The sequence below is a fragment of the Bubalus kerabau genome, chromosome 3 (genome assembly GCF_029407905.1).
Source record: "Bubalus kerabau isolate K-KA32 ecotype Philippines breed swamp buffalo chromosome 3, PCC_UOA_SB_1v2, whole genome shotgun sequence".
Taxonomy (NCBI): Eukaryota; Metazoa; Chordata; class Mammalia; order Artiodactyla; family Bovidae; genus Bubalus; species Bubalus kerabau.
This window is the reverse complement of record NC_073626.1, coordinates 185825988-185851164: the sequence shown is the minus strand read 5'-3', so window position 1 is coordinate 185851164 and position 25177 is coordinate 185825988. Positions and strand designations below refer to the sequence as shown.

The 25177-nt window shown below is 52.0% G+C and overlaps 1 protein-coding gene and 1 long non-coding RNA gene across 3 annotated transcripts in view; one reads left to right on the top strand and one right to left on the bottom strand.

The window, feature by feature from the left end:
* Positions 1–2854: 2854 nt before the first annotated feature.
* KIF17 (kinesin family member 17) overlaps positions 2855–25177 on the bottom strand; it is a 50102-nt gene continuing 27779 nt past the window's right edge. The window contains exons 9-15 of one of the 2 annotated variants that reach the window (XM_055574269.1): positions 25040–25120; positions 23546–23754; positions 20281–20512; positions 8140–8398; positions 6438–6508; positions 4459–4576; positions 2855–3557 (exon numbers count right to left, since the gene is read on the bottom strand). In XM_055574269.1, the coding sequence (XP_055430244.1) occupies positions 3379–3557; positions 4459–4576; positions 6438–6508; positions 8140–8398; positions 20281–20512; positions 23546–23754; positions 25040–25120 (1149 nt within the window). In that variant the 3' untranslated portion in view covers positions 2855–3378. The remainder of the gene's footprint in view (positions 3558–4458; positions 4577–6437; positions 6509–8139; positions 8399–20280; positions 20513–23545; positions 23755–25039; positions 25121–25177) is intronic. The other variant, XM_055574270.1, reaches the window with a different exon arrangement.
* LOC129647101 (uncharacterized) lies at positions 20370–21984 on the top strand. Its single transcript, XR_008712277.1, has 3 exons — positions 20370–20621; positions 21050–21201; positions 21323–21984. It is a non-coding gene; the product is annotated as an uncharacterized LOC129647101 (long non-coding RNA).

The following is a 25177-nucleotide window of genomic DNA, read 5'->3' as shown; positions in this document are numbered from 1 at the left end:
GGACGGCGAGGCGCGAGGAACCCGGCCGGAAGTGTCCCTGTAAGAGGCGGATTCTCGGCACACTATTGGTGAAAGCGGCGCGCGGTCCCGCCCCCCCGAGAGGAAAAAGCTCAATCCTAGAGAGACAGCTCTGCGGCCGCGGCCAGTCAGTAGGGCCGAGAGCCCTTGGGTTCCGCCCATTGCCGGCTCCCGCCTCCTCATCCGATTGGTCCTGGACTGGGCCGCGGCGTCCGGGCTGGAGGTTCGCTGGCCCGGGACAGGTTCGACTGGAGCTAGGCCCCACTTCCACTGTCTCCAGGGAGGAGACGGTTGGAAAAAGGCCGGGGACGGGTCGCGGGCGTGGGGGCTGCGGGAAGAGGGCCGGAATCTCTCCCGCTGCTCACGGGCGCAGGGCCTTGGCGCGGGCGCGGCCCACCCGCAGGCCGGAGGCAGTGTGGACTGGGCGTACATTCAGCACCTCTAGCTGGGCGCATGCCTGCACCAGCCCTGTAACCTGGGCGCTTCACCGGTTTCCAGGCTGCTTCTCCTGGTGGCTCAGAGGGTAGAATCTGCCTGCAGTGCGGGATACCTAGGTTCGATCCCTGGGTCGGGAAGATTCCCCTGGAGAAGGAAATTGCAACTCACTCCAGTAGTCTTGCCTGGAGGCTTCCATGAACAGAAGAGCCTGGCGGGCTGCAGTCCATGGAATCGCAAAGAGTTGGCTGAGCGACTTTCAGGGTAACTTTTTGGGGCTTCCCTTGTAGCTCCGTCGGTAAAGAATCCACCTACAATGCAGGAGACCCAGGTTTGTAACCTAGGTCAGGAAGATCTGGAGAAGGAAATGGCAACCCACTCCAGTACCTTTCCTGGAGAATCTCCATGGACAGAGGAGCCTGGCGGGCTGGCCCCACACCCCTTCTGAACTGACAGAGGGCAGCCAGCTCTCCTCAGACCACCAGGGGTCTAAGTAAAAGCAACCACAAGCATCTCCAGGACTTAGCTGTTCTCTAGGGCTCAGCCCCAATCCTGGAGTGAATGGCAAAGGTAACTGTGGAGAGAAGGCAGCCATTCTTTTCTGATGTATTCTGCTTGTCCACCGAACCAAGAACGTGGGGGCAAAAGTCAAAACCTCCCTCTGCGCTTCTCTTCTACCAATCCTACCCTCCATCCCCAATGACTGCACCCCGAACTCCTGTCCCACAGCCCAGCCCTCCTGCCCTTCAGCCCATGATGCCACATCAGTCCACTTCTTACTTAGACCCGATGGTGTAGGCAGTCACTGAGCAGTCGGCCACAGCTCACAGAATCCAGAGGCTCTTCACGCAGGTCTGCACCTAAACTCATCTCGGCAGCCTTATCTCCTCTCGGTCCCTGCTCAGGGCTTCCATGGAACAGGTCTCCTCCCACCTTTTACATACCCTGATCTTCCCACCTCCTGCCTTTTGTTCAGGAGGACCACTCTACCAGGAACCCTCTCCCCACATTCCCATCTTAAGGGATCTTCTCCATCCTTCGTGGTAGCCCCACCCACTGCTGCTCCCTTCACAAGGACACTGTTCCCCATACAGACCTGATTTTGCATTCTCTTGCTCAAAGGGTGCACTGCAGCCTGCCTCCCCTTAGGCTGATCTCTGGGTTTCCTAAGCACCTTCTGCCCTGGCTTCTCCAGAACATGAGCTCCTTGGCCCAGGCAAGTAGCTTGGGGCAGCTACCACAGTAGTTAATACAAAATATGAAGGGGAGGACTGGAGAACTAACAGCACCTGCTATGCAGCAGGAACTCTACACACTATCTCATTTAACCTTCACAATAACCCTGTGAGGGCTTCCCTAATAGCTCCGTTGGTAAAGAATCCGCCTGCAATGCAGGAGACCCCGGTTCGATTCCTGGGTCAGGAAGACCTGCTGGAGAAGGGATAGGCTACCCACTCCAGTATTCTTGGGCTTCCCTGGTGGCTCAGCTGGTAAAGAATCCGCCTGCAATGCGGGAGACCTGGGTTTGATCCCTGGGTTGGGAAGATCCCTTGGAGATTGCACGAAGAACTCTATACACTATCTCATTTAACCTTCACAATAACCCTGTGGGGTTGGTATTATCCCCATTTCACAGATGCTCAGTGTGAAATGAGGCTCAGGACAGCACCAAAGCCTTTTCCCTCAGACTGGGTCCCTCCCACAGAGCAGGCCTGGGATACAATGGGCAAGGGGATGGGTCAGTCTTAGGCAACTGGGATGGCCTGGATTCATTTCTAGCGATGTTAGCACGCATGTTTCCAACACAGCCCCCAAGGGCATCAAGACCTGGGTCTTCTCTGGACCTCAGCCAGATGTGGCCCCTATTTCCCAAAACAAGGAGTCTGCTCTCCTGGGTCACAGATCCTTCCAAGAATCTAACACCGGTTCCATTTATATGCTCTCTGCTGAAAAAGCTGCACTTATACTCAAAATTGCAGGGAGTTGCAGAGACCTGGAGCCTGCAGGCTGTTAAGAACCCCTGCTACAGGCTTCCCTGGTGGCTCAGTGGTTAAGGATCGGACTGCCAACGTAGGGGACACCAGACAGATCCCTGGTCCAGGAAGATGCCACATGCCACAGAGCCACTAAGCCCATGAACCACAACTACTGAAGCCCGTGCGCCCAGAGCCCTGCTCTGCTACAGAAGTCACCACAGTAAGCCTGTGCATCGCAACAAAGAGGAGCCTCCGCTCACCCCAACTAGAGAAAGCCCGTGTGCAGCAGCGAAGACCCAGCACAGCCAAAAGTAAACACAAACGTACATACATACACAAAAGAAGCCCTGCTCCAAAAGAGCTTCCCCAAGGAGGCCAGGGAGGGGCCGTGGGGACGCTGTCTGAGGACCGGAGAAGAGCAGTCGTCGGTAAAAGGCAGTTTATTAGGGCAGCTTAATGTGGAATGGCCTCCCCTGGGCTGCAGACCAGCTGCTCCAGGACCCCTGGGCCTGCCCCACAGGGCTTCCCCACCAAGTGGGGCCTACTGGACAGAGGAAGAGTGTTCAACTGCCAAGGTGCTGATCTTGATCCACGTGGAAGCTGCCGGACTCTGCAGGATGCTGATGAAGGCCTGGAGGCAGAGCTGAGGTTTCTGAACCCAGGGAGGCACGGAACCGCACTGGTGGGCACGGCGGTGGGCCGATGGGAACACTGGTGTGGTGTGGGGAGCAGTTATCTCCAAGGATGGTCCAGGCTCCGAGGGGCTCACACCCTGGGCAGAGTGGGCTCTCTGGGTAGCAGAGAGGGGAGTGAGCCTTCCCAGGGACAGGCCCCCTTGGGTGCCCCGGTCACTGTTGGGGGCAGGCGGGAGGAGGCCTGGCTGGAGCTGCCCTGGGGAGCCTGGTGGTCTCACGGGAGCCCAAGGGCAGGGCGGCAGCCGGCAGTGTGTTCACAAAGGCTCACCGCCAAAGCTGCTTTTGCTTTTCTTACGCTTGGCCTTGGTGAAGGGGATGTCGAGGGACTCGAGGCGGAAGGGCCGAGGCTGGGGCATTTCTGGGGCCTGGGCAGGTGGGATGGCAGAGCCGCCGCCGAGCGGGGAGCTGAGGCCTGGTGGGGAGCTGTGGTATGCTGCGGAAAAGCACAGAAGGGAGACACGCTGTTGGCCAGGATGTGGGGGGTGGAGAGGAAAGACTTTGTGGGGTACAGAGTCTGGTCCCCCCGCCCCAGCCAGAGGCCCTGGGACCCCAGGCTCTGAGAGCTGCTCTGGCTGAGGCCTTGGGCCCAGCACTCCATCTCTGCCCAAAGGGTCTGGGCTGCGTGCATGAATTTTCAAGCCTCAGACTGTGCAGCCTGGGGTGTCAAGCCAGACAAGCCTGCTGCAAAACCCTGCTCCGTCACTTCATGGGAGGGTAACCTTGGGGAGCTGCTTCTCTCAGCCTCGGTTTCCTCATCTGCAACATGGGCACGATGCCAGGTACTCATGGGATGTGAATTTCTTCACGGTCCAGCTTTCCTCTCCTTACTCCTCACCTCCACTCACTCTGTCTCTCAAACAACCTCAGGACAGATCTGAGGTTTGCTTTTTAATTGGTATTGGATTGGAAGCTCAGTGTCTTTGGTTTCAGTTTTAAGAGCAAAGTGGCTTTCAACTCTTGCTTATAATATCATGTTTTGCTTTTGTGGTCCTGATTGCCCTGCTTTGGGAATGAGTTGCCATCTGAAGAAGCTGGTGAGGAACTGACTGAGTCCTGGGCAAGCCCAGGCTGGGGCCCGGCCACGTGCTAAGGGCCTGCTGTGTGTCAGGAAGATAGAGGATCCAACTTGGCACCTCGACCCCCAGGAAATGGAGGGGGACAGGAGATGGGAGGCACTCCCCACCTCGTCTCACCGATCGCAGGAGGAGGCAGCTCCCCTCACTTCAGAGCGGAGGAAACAGGCTCAGAGAGGGAAAGGGGTTCCTGGCCCGGCCTGTGTGACTCCAGAGCGCTCAGGGAGGGGCTGGAGGGCAGGAGGCAGGCGGGATGCTCACCCAGGCTCTTCATGGGGTCCATGCCGAGGATCTGGCTGGCCCGCTTGGGCCGGAAGTAGTTACTGGCTATGTTCTCACTGTCACTGCGACTGAGCATCAGCCTGTAGCGGTCCTCTTCCTGCCGAGATTCCAAGTCCTCCAGGTCAGGACCCCTTGTTTGTGCACTTCCTGTACCCTGTGCCCTGACCCGAGGCGGTTCTGCGGGCTCTGCCGGCCTGAGCAGCGGGCTGCCCTGAACCTCACTGCCCACGTTGTGGTACCCTCCACTCCAGACCCTAACTCCTGTGGTGGGATCCAGGCAGCTCAGGGCAGCAAGGAGGCTGGCCGTCTCCAGTCTACACACGCTCCTCCCCACCCCCACCTTGGGACAGGAAGCACCTTATTCCTCCTGCAGTGCTCAAAACCAGGCCCATCAGGGGCAAGGAAAATACTACATCCCCCACACCCAGGACACAGACTCATATAACAGTGCGCAGCTCACGAGCTCATTTATGATCATTAGAACTGGAGTCCTCTAACACTTTCTGTCACCAAGCCTTAGTGCTTTTCACTGCTGCCGTGGATCTGTTTTCTTCAGCCCGAATCTCGTCCTTCAGGGAACCACCCTTCACCCACTGGACATGGTCATGGTGGGTTACGCGTTCAGGGCACCCCAGCGGCAGCGGCAGCAGCAGCACTGCCGCCTGCCCATCCCCTGCTACACATCTGGACACGTGGCCCGGAGTGGGCCAATCACAGAACGACATCTTTGGACATAGTCATTGGTCTAAGAGTAGGCCCATGACCCAGGCAGAGCCAATCAGAATCTTCCCACAAGCATTGGTTTAAGGAAGCTCCAAAAAACCGTATCTCTCTTCCTCTTGGATTACCAATTGCTAGCAGCGATCTTTCCCGCCACACAGAGAAGGCCTGCCTCCGTCCAAACCTAGGACTCCAGGTGAAGCAGAGCCAAGAGGTGAAGAAGCAACACAGAACCAGGACTGGTTGGGCCCCTTGATCCAGCCATGCCTGAAACTGGTCCACTTAACACAGACCAAGAAAATCCCTGTTTTGCTTATGACTGTTTGCTTTGCATAGGTATCCATCACATGGAACTAAAGCATTCAAATATAACCCTAGATTCAGAATGGCTTTTCTCAGGAACAACTTTCCTTTTCCTTTTTTTAAAACCAAGTTAGGGAATCAAAAGCAGCCAATCAGTGCCTTAGACCAGCCTGAGTTGCTCACATGGAGACGCTTGGCTGGAATTCATCAATCTGCGAGTGACCTTATCGTGACTGCAAAGGTATGTTCCATGTAGGTTTTCCAAAGTATCTGTAATGGTTAATGGTGAGGATCAGCAAATTATACAGTCTGTGGGTCAAACCTGGCCCACAGACTGTTCTTGGAAGCGCTCTGGACACAGCTGTGCTCAGCCATCTACATACGGCAGGGGTGGGTTCGCGCTGTCTGGCAGGGCTGAGAGCTGTGTGAGAGACCGCCTAGCACCCAAGCCCTGACATGGTTGCTGTGTGGCCCTTTAGAGAAAAGTTGGCTGACCTCCTTTAAGGCTGTGTATTTGCTGTAATACAAAATAAAGGCAGTATGAAGTAAAGTGACTTTAGAATCACAGTGACTGTTTATAGAAACTTTTGAGGACGCTTTCTGTCCAAGAGTACCAGCCGGGGCCCAGGAAACCAGGATGAGCTGTTTGGTCTCTGGGTTTGCGGCTGAAACCTCTGTCCTTCACCAGCAGGGTGGGCTGCCTTGAGCCCCTGCTCCTCCTCTGGTCTCTGCGCACACTAAAGTGCCTCTGAACGAGGGCCAGAGCAGCTATGGGGTCTAGGTGCAAAGGGTGACATAGACAGGGCCCCCACTCAGCCCCCTGATGTAATCCTCAGGTCGCCTGGAAGCACAGTCCAGTTCCTACAGCCCCCCTGGCCCACCGCGCCTTGGGAGCCAAGCTCCCCGCTCCCCACTGGCTCTCCCAGAGACCCTACCATGCCTGGTTCGCCGTTGTCCTCTGCGGAAGTTTTGCGGGCTGGTCTGGTCTGTGGCCCTGTTGAAACTGCTATGAGAAAACAGAAGCTGAGGTCACTGCTGCCTGGAAGGAGGGCCAGCAGGGCTGGGGGAGAGGCTGGGCGCTCAGGCAGGCCTGGCTCGGGCTTGGAGCCAGGGGAGGACACTGCCCAACCCTAGAGAGGGGATGGCTCTGAGAGACATCAGGAGGGCTTAGGCCGAAGCAGCCATTCCCCTGCCTCCAGGCAAGACTGCAGGTGAGCCTGGGGAGACAGGCCAGCGCTGCCTGCAGCCTGCGAGGAAATGAGGCAGCTGGCGTTTCACCGGGGGTGGTGCCAGGCAGGGGTTAACAGTCAGCCGCGTGTTGCTCTGGCTAAGCCACGAATAAAATGCCATGGGAAAAGAATGAAAGCAAGATAGAGCAATTAAGTATACTCTAAACAAAAGTTCATCGGCTCGATGAGTTGGGGTCGTCAGGCCCTGCTGAGCCAAGGAAAAACAGTGTGGGCCTTGGAACGCTAGGTGAGTGCAAGCTCAGAATACTGTTCACTGCACACACCAAGATGTTTTCCCCAAAGCATGTGCGGGGTTAGGGCCTCCAGCAGGGTGATACTCTTGGCACGAGAAAATAACGACAGTTCAAGGTCATCAGTAACGTGGCACTCGGGACGGGGCACACAGGAAGCTGATCTTATCGTAGCACCACAGATACTCTCTGCGTGCCGAGACGCTAAATACAAGTGACGTGGCTCCGAGGAACAGCGCTCTTGACCCCTGAGATCTTGAGTCCCCCGTCCCATCTTTAAAACTTTAATTCTGTCTCTAGTTTCTTTCTTCCAAACTGTGTGTCGCCCCACTTTTGCTCCCTGCCTGCTGCGCTGTCCCCGCCAGGGTCATCAGAGATGAGGACCTAGGTGAGCACTCCCTGAGCAGGGGGCGGATGGGTTCGGCCCCACCAGACCCGGTAGCCTGTAGCTCCCTGGATGGGCGGAGCCGCTGGAGAGGATCCACTGCAAATCTGAGCCTAATCTGAGACTCAGTGAGGGCTCGGTGGCTTTCAGGAGTAGCTCATCCAACCCCTTTTCTGTGAAGATCAGGCGACCGAGGCCCAGAGAGGGACAGTGATCATCACAGGGTCACACAGGAGATCAGCAGCAAAAGGAGAAAGTGAGCCAGGCCTGCAACTGCCCAGCTCGCTTCTGTTCTTGGCCTACAACTCACTGCTCTGATTGTGACTCTGGATAAGTCACTTACACTCTCTGAGATGTCTCATACAGAAGACGGGTGAAAATATCCCTTCAAAGGGTTATTGCAGGCTGAAGTAAGGACAATAATGATCATGGTAATTAAATGCATCAGGCACTTAAAATGTGCCGGGCATGTTTCCAAGGATTTTACACGTCATAAGACGTTAAGCCACCCAGCGATCTTTAAGGAAGGTGCCGTTATTGATCCCCATCTCACAGATGAAAACACTGAGTCCCAAGAGCTGACAGCGACTGCTGGAGCCAAAACTCCAACCCACGTGTGTCTGACTCAGGCCCCCTACATTCTGGGTACCCAGGGTTAGGGTTAGAGCCACCTGGGAGGGGTGCAGGGCCCCCCATGTCAGCCTGTGGGAGAGCAGACTGTGGAGAAGGGCGGGGGGCAAAGGAGGTGGGCAGCGACAGCAAAGCCCCTGACCTGCTGGGAGGCTGGTTTTTATGATGATGGGCTCGGGAATCTTCCAGAAACCATTGTCTTCATCCCAGCAGGACTCTCGTCTTATCTTCTCCAGGTTGCTATAGTTACAGTCCCGGCGAATCAGGGGCTGCACCTGCTCCAAGAGCTGCTGGAAGAGCAGAAAGTCACGTTCCTGCCGCCGGATGGTGGCCAAGTAATCGATCTTCTCCAGCTCAAACTCCGACTGCAGATCTTTGATCTCCACCTCTGCCGCCCGGAGCTGAAAACAAAAGAACAAGCAGTGAGCAGGAAAGACACCCAGCGGTTTCCCTCTCCTCCGCGCCCGCCGCCTGCCCCGCCCCCCGCCCATCAGTCACTCAGCCCCGCCCACTGATCCTCTACCCATCCAATCTGATCGCCACCGTCTATCCTGTCATCCTTCCATTGATTCATTCCCTGTCCCTCCCACCCCTCCACTCAGTACTTAGATGAGCACCTACAGGGTCCGGAGTCCTGTAGAAAGCAGGAAGAGAGGCTGGTCATCCACTCCCATCACCAGCCCTCAGTCACTATCCGCACTCGTATGTTTTATTCAGAAGCCGTTTCAAGGCTCCACGTGTAACACTGTAGTTACCCCAGTCCTCAAGATCTCAGAGAACGGTACAAATTCATTCTTCTAAAAGAAGCAGTAGGCGGGACTTGCCTGCTTGTCCAGTGGCTAGGAGACAACTGTCTGCCTGCGAACGCAGGGGACAGGGGTTCGATCCCTGGTCCAGGAAGAGCCCGCATGCCACCGCACCTGAAGCCTGTGCCCAGGGCCCGCAAGCTGCACCTGCTGAAGCTTAAGCAGGAGCCTGCGCTCCGCAACAAGAGAAGTCACCACAGTGAGATGCCTGCGCATAGCAATGAAGACCCAGAACATCCAAAAATAATAAACTAGTATTTTAAGAAAGCAGCAGTAGGCATACATTCTCAGACAATAGCCCTTGCTCCCCTCTACTGTCACACTTCCGTTGGTGTTCAGTCGCTCAGTTGTGCCCAGCTCTTTACAGCCCCATGGACTGCAGTGCACCAGGCTCCCCTGTCCTTCACCATCTCTCAGAGTTTGCTCAAACTCATGTCCGCTGAGTCAGTGATGCCACCCAACCATCTCATCCTTTGTCACCCACTTTTCCTCCTGCTTTCGATCTTTCATCAGGGTCTTTTCTAATGAGTCAGCTCTTCGAATCAGGTGACCAAAGTATTGGAGCTTCAGCTTCAGCATCAGTCCTCCCAGTGAATTTTAAGGGTTTATTTCCTTTAAGATTGACTAGCTTGATCTCCTTTCAGTCCAATGGACTTTCAAGAGTCTTCTCCAGTACCACATTTTGAAAGCATCAATTCTTCGACACTCGGTCTTCTTTATAGTCCATCTCTCACATCCATACATGACTACTGGTAAAACCATAGCTTTGACTATATGGACCTTTGTTGGCAAAGTGATGTCTCTGCTTCTTGTTATGATGTGACAAATACTAGACTTAAGAATCAGACCTACCTGGGTTGAACCTAGGTTTCATATTTTTTGGTCTCTTGCTCAGGTCTGCCAGACTTGCCTTCCACACCCTCCTAAGCACAGTGACTCCCAACGCCAACAGTAGCCAAGCCCTCCCTCAGCCCCGTGACACCTTCGTGCACAGTCTGTTTCCTCACACAGCAAGGACAGTTTGACTAGTAAAGAAGGCTGTTGTAAATTCACGGGAACGATAATCACATGTAACCAACTGAGAACAGAGAACGCCTGGTAGGACTCAGGTGGGCAGGGAGCCATCAGGGAGGGGTGGGTACACAGGGCCTTCAACTAAATTAACTATGCTCCATGTATGCAGTTGGATGGTAGCTACATGGCATTCATGGTAACAATCTTTATGTATTTTTATACATTTATGCGCTCAGACGCTCAGTCGTGTCTGACTCTGACCCCATGGGCTGTAGGCTGCCAGGCTTCTTTGTCCATAGAATTTTCCAGGCAAGAATACTGGAGCGGGGTGCCATTTCCTCCTCCAGGGGATCTTCCCAACCCAGGGATCAAACCTGCATGTCTTGCGTCTCCTGCACTGGCAGGCGGGTTCCTTACCACTAGAGCCACCTGGGAAGCCTCTTATCCTTTATCATCACTCACAATTATTTTTAATTGAGCTATAACCCACATCAAACTATTCACCCATTTAAAGTGTACAAATCAGGAATTCCCTGGCAGTCCAGTGGTTAGAGCTCTGCACTCTCACTGCCAAGGGTCCAGGTTCAATCCCTGGTTGGGCAACTAAAATCCCACAAGTTGTGCAGCACGGTCAAAAAATTAAACTAAAAAAATAAAGCACAGGGCTTCCCTGGTGGTACAGTGGATAAGAATCTGCCTGAGACCGCAGCGGACATAGTTCGACCCCTGGACTGGGAAGATCCCACTTGCCACAGAGCAACTAAAGCTCATGCACCACAACTGCTGAGCCCATGTTCTAGAGCCTGTCTCCAAAACCAGAGAAGTCACCGCAATGAAAAGCCCACGCGGAAGAGTAGCCCCGGCTCAGCACAGCGAGAGAAAACCCGCGTGCAGCAGCGGCGACACAGTGCGGCCAGAATGGCTGACGGTGAACATCCGAGCGTGTGCTCATTGGCGACTTGTGTATCTTCTTTTCAGAAATATCCCTTCAGATCCTTTGCCCATTTTAAAACTGGGTAGTCTCTTTATTCTTGAGTAGATTGTTTTATTTTTTTCTAGACTCAAGCACCTTATCATACTATATGATTTGAAAATATTTTCTCTCATTCTGTGGGCTGTCTTTTCTCTTTTTTGATAGTATTCTTTAAAGCATGAAAGTTTTAATTAAGTCCAGTTTATCTTTTTTTTTCTTTTGTTGTTTATGCTTTTGGTGTAGTACCTAAGAAAGCATTGTCTAATTCAAGGCAATAAAGATTTAAACCTGTGTTTTATTTTACATGTTTAATAGTTTTACCTCATATTTGGCTTTTTGACCCATTCTGAGTTAATTTTTATATACAGTGTGAGGCTGGAGTCCAGCATCATTCTTTCGCATGTGAACATCTAGTTGTCCCAGCGCCATTTATTAGAAAGATCATCTGTTCTCCACTGAATCATCTTGGCACCCTGTTGAAAATCAACTAACTGTAAACGTGAGGGTTATCTCTGGATCTCCAATCCAATCGCATCGATTTTAAATCTTTACATCAGTGCTTCACAGCCTTGACGGCTGCAACTTTGTAGTAAATTTTGAAATCACGAAGTATGAGTCCTCCAACTTTGTTCTTTTCAAGATTATCCTGGCTATTCTGAGTCCCTTGAATTTTCATACAAACTTTAAGATCAGCTTGTCAGTTTCTTCCAAGAAGCCAGCTGGTTCTTTAAGAATGATTGCTTTGAAATCTGTAGATCAGTTTGAGAAGTACTATCATCTTATCAGTCTTCCCTTGTAGCTCAGTTGGTAAAGAATCTGCCTGCCATGCAGGAGACCCAGGTTTGATCCCTGGGTTGGGAAGATCCCCTGGAGAAGGAAATGGCAACCCACTCCAGTATCCTTGCCTGGAAAATCTCATGGACAGAGGAACCTGGTGGGCTGCAGTCCATGGGGTCTCAAGAGTTGGACACAACTTAGCGACTAAACCACCATCACCACCACCATCTTATCAATATTAAGTCTTCCGATCCATGAACATGGGTGTCTTTCCATTTATTTAGGTTTTCTTGTTTCTTCTTTATCATTTTTTTGGCCACACTGCACAGCACGCAGGATCTCAGTTCCTGGACCAGTGCAAAGTCTTAAGCACTGGACCAACAGGGAAGTCTCTAGTTAGGTATTCTTAATTTTTTCAACAATATAGTTTTTGGAATATAAGTTTTATACTACTTTTGTGAAATTTATTCCTAAGTATTTTATTTTTTTTGATGTATTGCAAATAAAATTGTTTTCTTAAAAAATTTATTTGCAGATTGTTCATTACAAGTGTATAGGCATACAATTGCTTTTTCCTTATTGATTTTGTATCCTGCTGATTTTGTTTATTGATTCCAACTGATTTTTTAGTGGATTCTTTTTAAGGATTTTCTGTTTATAAAGATCATGCCATCTGATAGTTGTGCCTATTCTTTGCCAATCTAAATGCCTTTTATTTCATTTTCTTGCATAATTGCCCTTGCTAGAACCATCAGTCTAATGTGGAATATAAGTGGTGAGAGTAAATACCCTTTTCCTATTTCTGAACTTAAGGGATAAGCAGTCAGTCTTTCACCATTGAGTATTGTGTTAGCTGTGAGTTTTTCCTGCCCTTTATCAGGCTAAAGAAGTTACCTTCCATTCATAGTTTGTTGAGCATTTTTATGACAGATTTTGAATTTTGTTAAATGCTTTCTCTGCACCTATTAAGAAGACCATTTGGGTTTTGTCCTTTATTCTATTGATATTAGATTAATTGATTTCTGAATGCTAAACCAATCTTGCATTCCTGGGATAAATCCTACTTCAGCATGGTGTATAATCCTTTGCATATGCTGTTAACAGTTCTATGAACACTTACAAGAATGTCTAGAGCATCAAAAAAAAAGATGTCCTTTCATCATAGGGGAATGGAATACAAAATTAGGAAGTCACGAGATACCTGAAGTAATAGACAAGTTTGGCCTTGGAGAACAAAATGAAGCAGGGCAAAGGCTAACAGAATTCTGCCAAGAGAATGCACTGCTCATACCAAACACCCTTTTCCAACAACACAAAATACGACTTTACGTGTGGACATCACCAAATGGTCAATACCAAAATCAGATTGATTACATTCTTTGTAGCCAAAGATGGAGAAGCTCTATACAGTCAGCAAAAATAAGACTGGGAGCTGACTGTGGCTGAGATCATCAGCTCCTTACTGCAAAATTCAAGCTTAACTTGAAGAAAGTAGGAAAAACCACTAGGCCACTCAAGTGTGACCTAAATCAAATCCCTTATGATTACACAGTGGAGATGATGAATAACTTCAAGGGATTGGATTGGGTAAACAGAGGGCCTGAAGAACTATGGATGGAGGCTCACACCATTGTACAGGAGGCAGTGACCAAAACTATCCCCAAGAAAAAGAATTGCAAGAAGGCAACATGGTTGTCTGAGCAGGCTTCACAGATAGCTCAGAAAGGAAGAGACGTGAAAAGCAAAGGAGAAAGGGAAAGATATATCCAACTGAATGCAGAGTTCCAGGGAATAGCAAGGAGAGGTTAGTTCAGTTCAGTTCAGTTGCTCAGTCGTGTCCGGCACTTTGCGACCCCATGGACCACAGCACGCCAGGCCTCCCTGTCCATCACCAACTCCCAGAGTTTACTCAAACTCATGTCCATCGAGTCAGTGATGCCATCCAACCATCTCATCCTCTGTCGTCCCCTTTCTAAGGAGAGGTTAGAAAGCATCCTTCAATGAACAATGCAAAGAAATAGAGGAAAAATAGAATGGGAAGGACTAGAGATCTCTTCAAGAAAACAGGAGATATCAAGGGAACATTTCATATAAAGATGGGCACAGTAAAGGACAGAAATGGTATGGACCTAACAGAAGCAGAGGAGATTAAGAAGAGGTGCCAAGAATACACAGAAGAACTGCACAAAAAAGATCTTCATGACTGGGACAACCACGGTGGTGTGGTCACTCACCTGGAGCCAGATATCCTAGAGTGTGAAGTCAAGTGGGCCTTAGGGAGCATTACTACCAACAAAGCTAGTGGACGTGATGGAATTCCAGCTGAGCTATTTAAAATCCTAAAAGATGATGCTGTGAAAGTGCTGCACTCAATATGTCAGCAAATTTGGAACACTCAGCAGTGGCCACAGGACTGCAAAAGGTCAGTTTTCATTCCAGTCCCAAAGAAAGGCAATGCCAAAGAATGCTCAAACTGCCATACAATTGCGATCATCTCTCATGCTAGGAAGGTAATGCTCAAAATCCATCAAACTAAGATTCAACAGTATATGAACTGAGAACTTCCAGATGTACAAGCTGGATTTAGAAAAGGCAGAAGAACCAGAGATCAAATTGCCAACATCCAATGGATCGTATAAAAAGCAAGGTAATTCTAGAAAAATATCTACTTCTGCTTCATTGACTACACTAAAACGTTTGACTCTGTGGATAACAACAAACTATGAAAAATTCTTAGAGATGGAAATGCTCGACTGCCTCTCCTGTCTCCTGAGAAACCTGTAAGCAGGTCAAGAAGCAACAGTTAGAACCGGACATGGAACAACAGACTGGTTCCAAATTGGGAAAGGAGTACATCAAGGCTGTATATTGTCACATTGCTTATTCAACTTATATGCAGAATACATTATTTGAAATGCCGGGCTGGATGAAGCACAAGCTGGAATCAAGATATTCAGGAGAAATATCAATAACCTCAGATATGCAGATGACACCACCCTTATGGCAGAAAGTGAAGAGAAACTGAAGAGCCTCTTGATGAAAGTGAAAGAGAAGAGTGAAAAAGTTGGCTTAAAACTCAACATTCAAAAAACAAATATCATGGCATCCAGTTCCATCACTTCATGGCAAAAAGATGAGGAAAAAGAGGAAGCAGTGACAGATTCTATTTTCTTGGGCTTCAAAATCACTGCAGATGGTGACTGCAGTCACGAAATAAAAAGACGCTTGCTCCTTGGAACAAAAGCTATGACAAACCTAGACAGTGTATTAAAAAGCAAAGACGTCACTTTGCTGACAGAGTCATACAGTCAAAGCTATGGTTTTTCCAGTAGTCATGTATAAATGTGATATGTGAACCATAAAGAAGGCTGAGAGAAGAACTGATTCTTTTGAATTGTGGTGCTGGAGGAGACTCTTGAGAATCCCTTGACAGCAAGGAGATCAAGCCAGTCAATCCTAAAGGAAATAAACCCTGAATATTCATTGACAGGACTGATGATGAAGCTGAAGCTCCAATATTTTGGCCACCTGTTGCAAAGAGCCAACTCGCTGGAAAAGACCCTAAAGCTGGGAAAGACTGAAGGCAAAAGGAGAAGAGGGTAGCAGAGAATCAGATGGTTAGAGAGCATCAGAAACTCGATGGACATGAATCTGAGGAACCTCCAGGAAATAGTGAAGAACAGGGAAGCCCGGCGTGCTGCAGTCCCCAGAGCCGCAGAGAGTCAGACGCGACTGAGCGACAGAACAAAAATCAACTGACTCAAAAATAAGGAGATTATCCGAGACTGAGTGGGCCCAGTGCAACCTATGGTAAGTTACGACCAACCTAGACAGCATATTCAAAAGCAGAGACGTTACTTTGCCAACAAAGGTCCGTCTAGTCAAGGCTATGGTTTTTCCAGTGGTCATGTATGGATGTGAGAGTTGGACTGTGAAGAAGGCTGAGCGCTGAAGAACTGATGCTTTTGAGCTGTGGTGTTGGAGAAGACTCTTGAGAGTCCCTTGGACTGCAAGGAGATCCAACCAGTCCATTCTGAAGATAAGCCCTGGGATTTCTTTGGAAGGACTGATGCTAAAGCTGACACTCCAGTACTTTGGCCACCTCATGCAAAGAGTTGACTCATTGGAAAAGACTCTGATGCTGGGAGGGATTGGGGGCAGGAGGAGAAGGGGACGCCAGAGGATGAGATGGCTGGATGGCATCACTGACTCGATGGACGTGAGTCTGAGTGAACTCCAGGAGTTGGTGATGGACAGGGAGGCCTGGCATGCTGCGATTCATGGGGTCGCAAAGAGTTGGACACGACTGAGTGACTGAACTGAACTGAACTGAATGTAATCTATATACCACCATGTGGGAGAGGGAGCAGAGAGAGATGAGTAGAAGAGGTTCATTAAAGGAGATGCTTGGGAATTCCCTGGGGGTCCAGAGGTTAGGACTCCATGTTTTCACTGCTGAGGGGGTGCGTTCAATCCCTGGTTCCATAAGCAGAGTGGCACGGTCACAAATAAAGACAGGCTTCAGAGAAGTAAGTCAGGACAGCCAAAGAGATGGGAAGCAGGAGAGAGACTCTCCAGGCCAGGCTGTCTTTGGAGGGGGCCAGGCAGCAGGAAGTACAGGCTGCCTCTAGAAACTGAGCGTGACCATGGCTGACGGCCAGCAAGGAGATGGGAATCTCAGCCCTTCAACCACGTGGGGTTAAATTCTGTCAACAACCCCAAATAGACTGTCCCCTAGGATCTCCAGAAAGAAACGCAGCCCTGCCAACACCTCGAGTTCGGCCTTGGGGATTCTAAGCAGAGAAGCCAGCCATCCTGTACGTGGAGTCTGACCTACAGAGCTGTGGGAAGGTTTATTTTTAAATGTTTATTTACTGTTTTGCTGCGCTGGGTCTTCCTTGCTGGGCCGGCTCTTCTCCAGTCGTGGTGCTCAGGCTTCTCGTCGCCGTGGCTCCTCTTGTTGTGGAACATGGGCTCCAGGGTGCTCAAGCTTCAGTAGTTGAGGCACGTGGGCTCAGCAGCTGTAGCTCACAAGCTCAATAGTTGTGAGGCACGGGCTTAGTGGCTCTGAGGCATTTGAGATCCTCCCGGGATCAGGGGTTGAACCCGTGTCTCCTGCACCAGCAGGCAGATTCTTTACCACTGAGCCACCAGGGAAATCCCCTGTGAAACAGACAATTTGTGTTGTTTTAGGCAACAAAACGTGTGGCAATTTGCTACAGCAGCCACAGGAGACTAATGAAGAGCACTGTTTAAAGCCACTTCCGTATGGACAGAAAAGTGTATTATTGAGTAAAAAAAAAAATAAAAACACCTAGTAAGCCGCCCCAACCTTTAGCTCTGTCTGGCTGTTAGCACAACCGACACCACCTTGGGCCTGTTCAGCTCTTCCCGTCCTTCCACTGGCCCTACCCTGGGCTGTGTGTGTGCTAAGTCGCTTCAGTCATATCCGACTCTTTGTAGCATCGTGGACTGTAGCCCACCAGGCTCCTCTGTCCATAGGATTCTCCAGGCAAGAATACTGGAGTGGGTTGCCATGCCCGCCTCCAGGGGGTCTTCCTGACCCAGGGATGGAACCCGCATCGCTTCTGTCTCCTACACTGGCAGGAGGGTTCTTTACCACTAGCGCCACCTGGGAAGTACTGTGTAGTAAATTTCTTCTGTGTGGCCAAGGGCTTTGTAGTTGATTAGTTCAGTTCAGTTCAGTCGCTCAGTCGTGTCCGACTCTCTACGACCCCATGAATTGCAGCACTCCAGGCCTCCCTGTCCATCACCAACTCCTGGAGTTCACTCAAATTCACATCCATTGAGTCGGTGATGCCATCCAGCCACCTCATCCTCTGTCGTCCCCTTCTCCTCCTGCCCCCAATCCCTCCCAGCATCAGAGTCTTTTCCAATGAGTCAACTCTTCACATGAGGTGGCCAAAGTACTGGAGTGTCAGCTTTAGCATCAGTCCTTCCAAAGAACACCCAGGACTGATCTCCTTTAGGATGGACTGGTTGGATCTCCTTGCAGTCCAAGGGACTCTCAAGAGTCTTCTCCAACACCACAGTTCAAAAGCATCAATTCTTCGGCGCTCAGCCTTCTTCACAGTCCAACTCTCACATCCATACATGACCACAGGAAAAACCATAGCCTTGACTAGACGAACCTTTGTTGGCAAAATAATGTCTCTGCTTTTGAATATGTTATCTAGGTTGGTCATAGCTTTCCTTCCAAGGAGTAAGCGTCTTTGAATTTCATGGCTGCAGTCACCATCTGCAGTGATTTTGGAGCCCAAAAAATAAAGTCTGACACTGTTTCCACTGTTTCCCCATCTGTTTGCCATGATCTTAGTTTTCTGAATGTTGAGCTTTAAGCCAACTTTTTCACTCTCCTCTTTCACTTTCATCAAGAGGCTTTTTAGTTCCTCTTCACTTTCTGCCATAAGGGTGGTGTCATCTGCATATTGTAGTTAATAGATACTGTTCAATTGTGATTAAGTCCCAGTGGTCTCTATGCCCTGGTAGTCGCCAAAGAACGATGAAGACCTTCACTGACATATTCCCAGTGCCCACAAGACTAGTCGCTGCTGCTGCTGCTGCTAAGTCGCTTCAGTCGCGTCCGACTCTGTGCGATCCCACAGACGGCAGCCCACCAGGCTCCTCCGTCCATGGGATGTTCCAGGCAAGAGTACTGGAGTGGGTTGCCATTGCCTTCTCCAACAAGACTAGTTGCCCATTCATAAATCTTGACTTAAGAGTGCTCTTCCTGGGACTTCCCTGGTGGTCCAGTGGAGGAGAATACGCCTGCCCATGCAGGGGACACGGGTTTGATCCCTGGTCTGCGAACTAGATCCCACGTGCTGCAGAGCAGCTGAGCCTGCGCCACCACAAGCACGGAGTCCAGGCGCCCTAGAGCCCGTGCTCCACAATCACCACAACAAGGGCCTCACACCGCAGCTGGAGAGTAGCCCCCAGCCACCGGAGTTAGAGGAAATCTGCATGTAGCAACAAAGGCCTAGTGCGGCCAAAACAAAACCAGAACAGGACGCTCTCCCTGGTGTAAAGCTCCTACCCCCACACCCTGGGTAAACACGGGCATCCTAACAGCCCCTCGGAGCTGGGAGGCAACGCTGTGAACGCTTCCAGGGTGCCATCCGTCCGGCCCCGCCCTGTGACTACCTCACCCTAAAATCAACTGACCCACTGATTACATGGAGCCACCTGCCTCGTTTTTTGGTCTCAGGGTACCTTATTTTGGTGGGTACTTTGGGTTCCCTCCATCCTCCAACAACTTCGGCGTTCAGTTGTTACTGAGAGTGCAGAAAAACATGACGTTATGCAATAAAGAGAAGAGAGCAGATGTATCTATTCAATGCCACTATTAAGAAACAGGAAGTGAAAATCAAAAGCATTTCAGCAGAAGAAAGCTCCCCCCAAAGCACAAGCACAGGCGACCAAACGTTAAAAATGTAACTTGACACCCCAGTGTAGTTTCCTTAAATATTCGCAGGTGTGAAATTTTCAAGTCAGAAATCCAAAATCTTGAAATGGACAAAAGTGAAGAAGGTGCCAAATGGGACATTAACACAAAACCAGCAAAGGTTTTTTTTTTAATTTAGATATGTAGACCAAAGTACAAGAAAGACCAAATTTAATTAAAGATATGAAGCACAGTAAGAAAAGGCATAAAAATAGCCAAGAAAAAAATTTTAAACTAAAGACATTTAAAGACCAAAAAATATCAGCTTTAGGCTCTGGCAAGATCGCTTGGTTGCCACGCTGAGTGGGGATGAGGAGGGGGTGGCAGGCAGCCAGGGAGGGCGCTATGAGGCCCAGGCCACCGGGAAGATGCTCTGAAGGCCACGCAGGTGGGTCACAGGTGGCAGAGCCTCGTTTCCCTCCAGTCCCCTCTCCCCACGCTCAGCCACATGGCTGCCTTTCTGGTTCCTGAACCACGGACCGCATTCCAGGCACCGGCCTGTCTCTTCCCCTAGACCGCTTTCCACCAGGCCCCACCTCAGAAGCCACCACCTGCATCAGAACAGCCGTGTCCTCCCATCTGAAGTGGCCCGGGGAGCTTCTGGGGTCCTGCTAAGGCTCAGAGCCCCCAGCCAGGCGCAGCTGGCCCAGGGCACTCCCTTTGTGGAAATGAATTCAGTTGTGCATTTGTACTTTGATCAAAGTAAAAAACATCAAAATGAAGCCGCCCCTCACCTCCCTCCCGTCGCTGCCCCATATTCTCTTTGTCGGGCTAGAGTGTCTTCCTTATTTCTCTGCTGTTACTGTTTACTTACCCTTGGAGAAGGGAATGCCTACCCACTTCAATATGCTGGCCTGGAGAATTCCATGGACTGTATAGTCCACGGGGTGGCAATGAGTCAGACACAACTCAGCAACTTTCTCTACTGGTTACTTACACACACACACACATACACACACGAGCTCCACTACTGCAGAGACGTCGGGCTAGAGTCACTTGCTTATTTCTCTGCTGTTATTGCACACACACACACACACACACACACGAGCTCCACTACTGCAGAGATGAACCTGTCACCACGACAGCTTCTAGAAAAGGGCGTGGCACACAGCAGGCACGGAATACAGGCAAGGGTCAAGAGCTGGTGTGAACGCCCACCTAGTGCGCCTGCCTGGGGGGCGGGACCTGCGTGGGGCGGGACCTGCGGGGCGGGGCCCGCCTGGGGGCGGGGCCTGAGCCCGGCCTCACCTTCCTCTGCATCTTCTCCAGCAGCTTGCTCTTGGCCCTCACTTCCTCCTGGATGGAGTCGTAGACGTTGAGCAGCACCCAGTCCCCGCTGTCCTCGTCCGAGTTCTGCAGGGCCGCCACCAGCTGCTTCTTGCGCTCGTCCGCGTACCGCTTCCGCCGCCTGTGCTTCTCCTTCAGGTCCTTGTTCTTGGCCTGCTCCCCCCCGACCACCTGCTGCTCCAACAGCTGCAAGCTGCCGGCGGGGAGGAGAAAGCAAACCTGACAAAGTCTGCCGATCACTGAGCACTGGCTGTCCAGGCTGACCTCCCCGACTCCTTCCAACAACCCCGCTTCACAGACAGGTACACTGAGGCCCGGGGTCAGACCCAGCGTTCCTGCCGGCTCTACCCGACTCCAAGCCTGTGCGCTCAGCCGGCCCGCTGGTTCTCCGCACAGGAAGGGCGAGAGTCTCCCTCCGCCCACGGCTGCCCCACCCACTTCCCGGGGCTGGTGGTCCTGCCACAGAGCAAGCTCCCGGCTGTGCTCCCAGGGCACCTGCAGATCAGAGTACCCCTGGGTTGTGGGGAATGACGGTCAATGCATAAAGTTTCATCAGGGACACAAACAGTTCTTTTTTTTTTTTTTAATATTTATATCTAAAATGCTTTAAAAAAATTATAGAGTTTTGCCTTTTAAAAACACAAATTTGAAATAACTACAAAGGCTCAGGAGGAAATCCTCACTCAACTAAAGCACCACAGAAGTGTCTTGACTGTGCCTCTTTCCAAAGGGATGTAAGGGTTGGATAACTAAAGGCATGACACGGACTCATAACAGGACAGGCGACCACGCTCAAGGGAAAGAAGGAACCATGCAAACCCAGCCGCCCAGTCCAGACCTGCTTCAGGCTCAGCTCTGAGCTCAACAGCAGCCAGGATACAGGTGAGCCACGTCCAAGTCACTGCTCTGCTTAAAATCCTTCTAGGGTCCCCATCAGGATGGAGCCCAAGCCTCGGGGGGCACAAATCTGCCCCGGAACCCCAACACCCCTTCCTTGCTCCAGCTTTAATCCCAGGGCGGCTGCTTCTCCAAACACCCAGGCTGTTTCCACCCCCTGCACCCACTTTGCGCCACCTCAGCTGTGCCCTGTCCCTCGAATGCCACCCCGAGACATCTGTCCTGCATACCTTCTTCAAGGGCCCCCTCTTCTGAGAAGCCCTCCCTGACCACACTCCAGACCACACCGTGAAAACCACCACCTGTGCTGTGAGTTTTCTCTGTGCCCGACACCAAGCTGCTGCCTCCGGGGGCATCGTGCCGTGCGGCCCTCACAACAGGCTTCCCAGCCTGGAACTCTCTCACCCACTGTGTAGGTGAGAGACTGGGGGACAGAGAGGTAACCTCAGCCCAGGTGGCAGAGCTGGGTGACGGCAGAGGCAGACGGGAACGCAGCCAGTCTAACCGCTCCAGAACCTGACTCCCCCTGGACTGAGAGCTTCTTGAAGGCCAAGGTGATATCCCATCCATGCTTGCCTCCTGACGCGTGATACATAGTAGATCCTCAGTTAGTGTTTGAACCATAGTCTGTGGGGCCAGGAGGGGGCTGAACCGCTGGCTGTGGGGCTGACTCTGTCATGGAGATGGGCCTGACTGCAATCTCATTTACGAAAGTGAGAACCAAGGCTCAGAGATGTTAAGTGACTTGCACAAAGCCGCACAGCAAGGGAGGAAAGTCCAGGTCGGCAGGCAGCCCCAGGGTGTGTCGGGAGTGGCCTGTCCCTAGAGGGAGCACGTCTTCCACGAGGGAGGGACTGGAGGCTAGGCTGTGGTGCTGGTGTGCTAATTGCCCAGTGGTGTCTGACTCTTTGCGACCCCATGGACTGTAGCCCACCAGGCTCCTGTCTGTGGAATTCTTCAGGCAAGAATACTGGAGTGGGTAGCCATTCTCTTCTCCAGGGGATCTACCTGACTCAGGGATCGAACCTGGGTCTCCCACATTGTTTAGGTCACTTCAGTTGCTCAGTCGTGTCTGACTCTGAGACCCCGTGGACTGCAGCACGCCAGACTTCCCTGTCTTTCACCAACTCCTGGAGCTTGCTCAAACTCATGTCTATTGAGCCGGTGATGCCATCCAACCATCTCATCCTCTGTCATGCCCTTCTCCTTCTGCCTTCAGTCTTTCCCAGCATTAGGGTCTTTTCTAATGAGTCAGTTCTTCGCATCAAGTGGCCAAAGTATTGGAGTTTCAGCTTCAGCATCAGTTCTTCCAGTGAATATTCAGGACTGATTTCCTTTAGGATGGACTGGTTGGATCTCCTTGCAGTCCAGGGGATTCTTAAGAACCTTCTCCAACACCACAGTTCAAAAGCATCAATTCCTCAGCACTCAGCTTTCTTTATGGTCCAACTCTCACATCCATGCATGACTACTGGAAAAACCATAGCCTTAACTAGACAGACTTTTGTTGGCAAAGTAATGTCTCTGTTTTTTAATATGCTGCCTAGGTTGGTCATAGCTTTTCTTCCAAGGAGCAAGGGTCTTTTCATTTCACTGTTGCAGTCACCATCTGCAGTGATTTTGGAGCCCAAGGAAATGAAGTCTCTCACTGTTTCCATTGTTTCCCCATCTATTTGCCATGAAGTGATGGGACCAGATGCCACGATCTTTGTTTTTTGAATGTTGAGTTTTAAGCCAGGTTTTTCACTCTCCTCTTTCACCTTCATCAAGAGGCCCTTTAGTTCCTCTTCACTTTCTGCCAAAAGGGTGGTGATATCTGCATGTCTGAGGTTACTGATATTTCTCCCGGCAATCTTGATTCCAGCTTGTGCTTCAGCCACCTGGCGTTTGATTTCTGCCTCCCACATTGTAGGCAGATTCTTGACCATCTAAGACCCGGGGAAAGCCTGCAACGCCTGCCCTGGGCTCCTGAAACCTGCAGGGCGGGCCCCAGAGAAAGCCAGGTGGGGACTGTCCCTGCCACCCGCCCCACCCGCCCCCCACAGTAGCTGCTCCCCCCGCAAGCGTCTGATGGGATCTGGAGGCACCTGAGCCGCTTCCTGAGCAGAGAGCCCTTCCACCCAGCTGACTGGCCCCTCGGCGCCGCACGCTCCTGGGGAGGACCGGCCCAGTAGCCATGTTTGGGGAGGGCTGGGTGGGGCTCAGGAAGGATCTCTGGGTCCTGCCATCCACCCCGGGCCCTGGGCTCCCTCCCGCCACCGCCACCGCAGGGTCCCACCGCGCCCAACCCCACCCCCCAGGTCCCACTGCTCTGGGCTCAGGTGCTTACCGGGCGAGCACCTGCTGTTGGTCCACGGTGGGCAGGAGGTCATCGGCGAGCGTGGCCGCACCCTCCCTCCTCGCGCCGGCCCGGGCCAGCAGAGAGCGGGGCTGAGCCTCCAAGGCCGCCAGCGCTTCAGACTGGGCTTCATGGGCTTCTGTGACGGGCTCTGCCGCCAACACCAGCTCCTCCGTCGCCCCTGGGCCCAGGTCAACCTCCTAAGTGCAACCAGAAGCCAGGGTGGAGGCGGGGGCCAACTCCTGGGCACGAGCTCGCCGCAGCCTCAACCCCGGCTGCGGTGGCCGGCCCCTGGCGGCCCACGACATCACTACGGGCTTGGGGACACCCCGTCATTAAAAACATGCACCCAGTCAACTTCCTGCCACCTTTCTGACCAACACCCCCCAAAACATCCCCCAGCTCACTCTCCCTCCTGCCCCTTACCATCTAGACTCCACACAGTAGCTAGGGCAATTTTTGTTTGGCTTTTGGCCTTGCTGTGCGGTTGGCAGACTCTTACTTCCCCAATCAGGGACTGAATCCATGCAACCAAGCCCCCTGCGGTGGAAGCACAGAGTCCTAACCACTGGACCACCAGGGAGTTCCCGGAATTTTCTTAAACTATAAATTGATCCTTCGCAGACCCCCCCATCACATCTGCAGTCAAACTCAGTTTCTTCCGCGGCCTGCTGCACCCCCGGTGCCCACCCCCTCCCCCACTGCCTGAGTCCTGACGGCCCCCACCCCCCACCCACCCCACTGCTTCCCTGACCTCCTTTTCTGGCACTGAGAACCTGGAGATCTTTCCGGCCACAGGACTCTGGCACCTGCTGCCCCCGCACCCCACCCCGCTGCCGGCTCCGTGCTATTTCCCCTGCCGCCCTGGCTCCTTTTCCCTGCTTGAGTCCCACATCTCAAGGTCACCTGCTGCCCAGGGGGACCCCCGACCTCCCCGGATACCCTCTGCTGAGAAACTGCAGGCTGGCTCCTACCCAGTTATCAGGCCCAGAGGCCAGCAGGTCACTTCCTCTCTCCACAAATGTGGGCAGATTTAAAGTCTTCCTCCCGCTCCCCTTGGATGGTTGTGCTTTCTGAAGCAGAAGTGGGGGTGGGGAAAGGTGGGGTCTGAGAGCAGCAGAGCTCAACACGGCCCCCCGCCGCCTGGGGGGTTCCCTGCCAGCGCCTCGGGGCCCCCAGCTCCGCTCTGTGGCCCTCATCCACCACACATGCTGGGCCTCTGTGCTTTACACCAGGGCTCCATCGCTGAGCAAAGGCTGAACATCACCCTGGAACAGTGGCCTCTCGGTAAAAAATCAATAAATAGAGGTGAGGACTCCTCAGATTTGCATCCTGCTTTGTTCTGGGGGAGGGCCAGGGGTATTGTCCCCATTTTATGGGTGAGGAAACTGAGGCCAGAGAGGGAGGAGACAAGCGAGAGCATCCCAGGAAGAATCAGGCCCCTGGAGCTCCCCACCACCACCACTCAGGGAGGAGGGCACTCACATTCCTGGGCAGGAGGTCCTCGGCCACCTCAGCTTCAGACCCGAGGTCAGTGGGCTCCAGCAGATCTGTCAGGGAACAGTGCTTGCAGGAGAACAAGTTAGGGGAGCAGGGGTTGGGTCAGGATCATCCTCTGGGGCC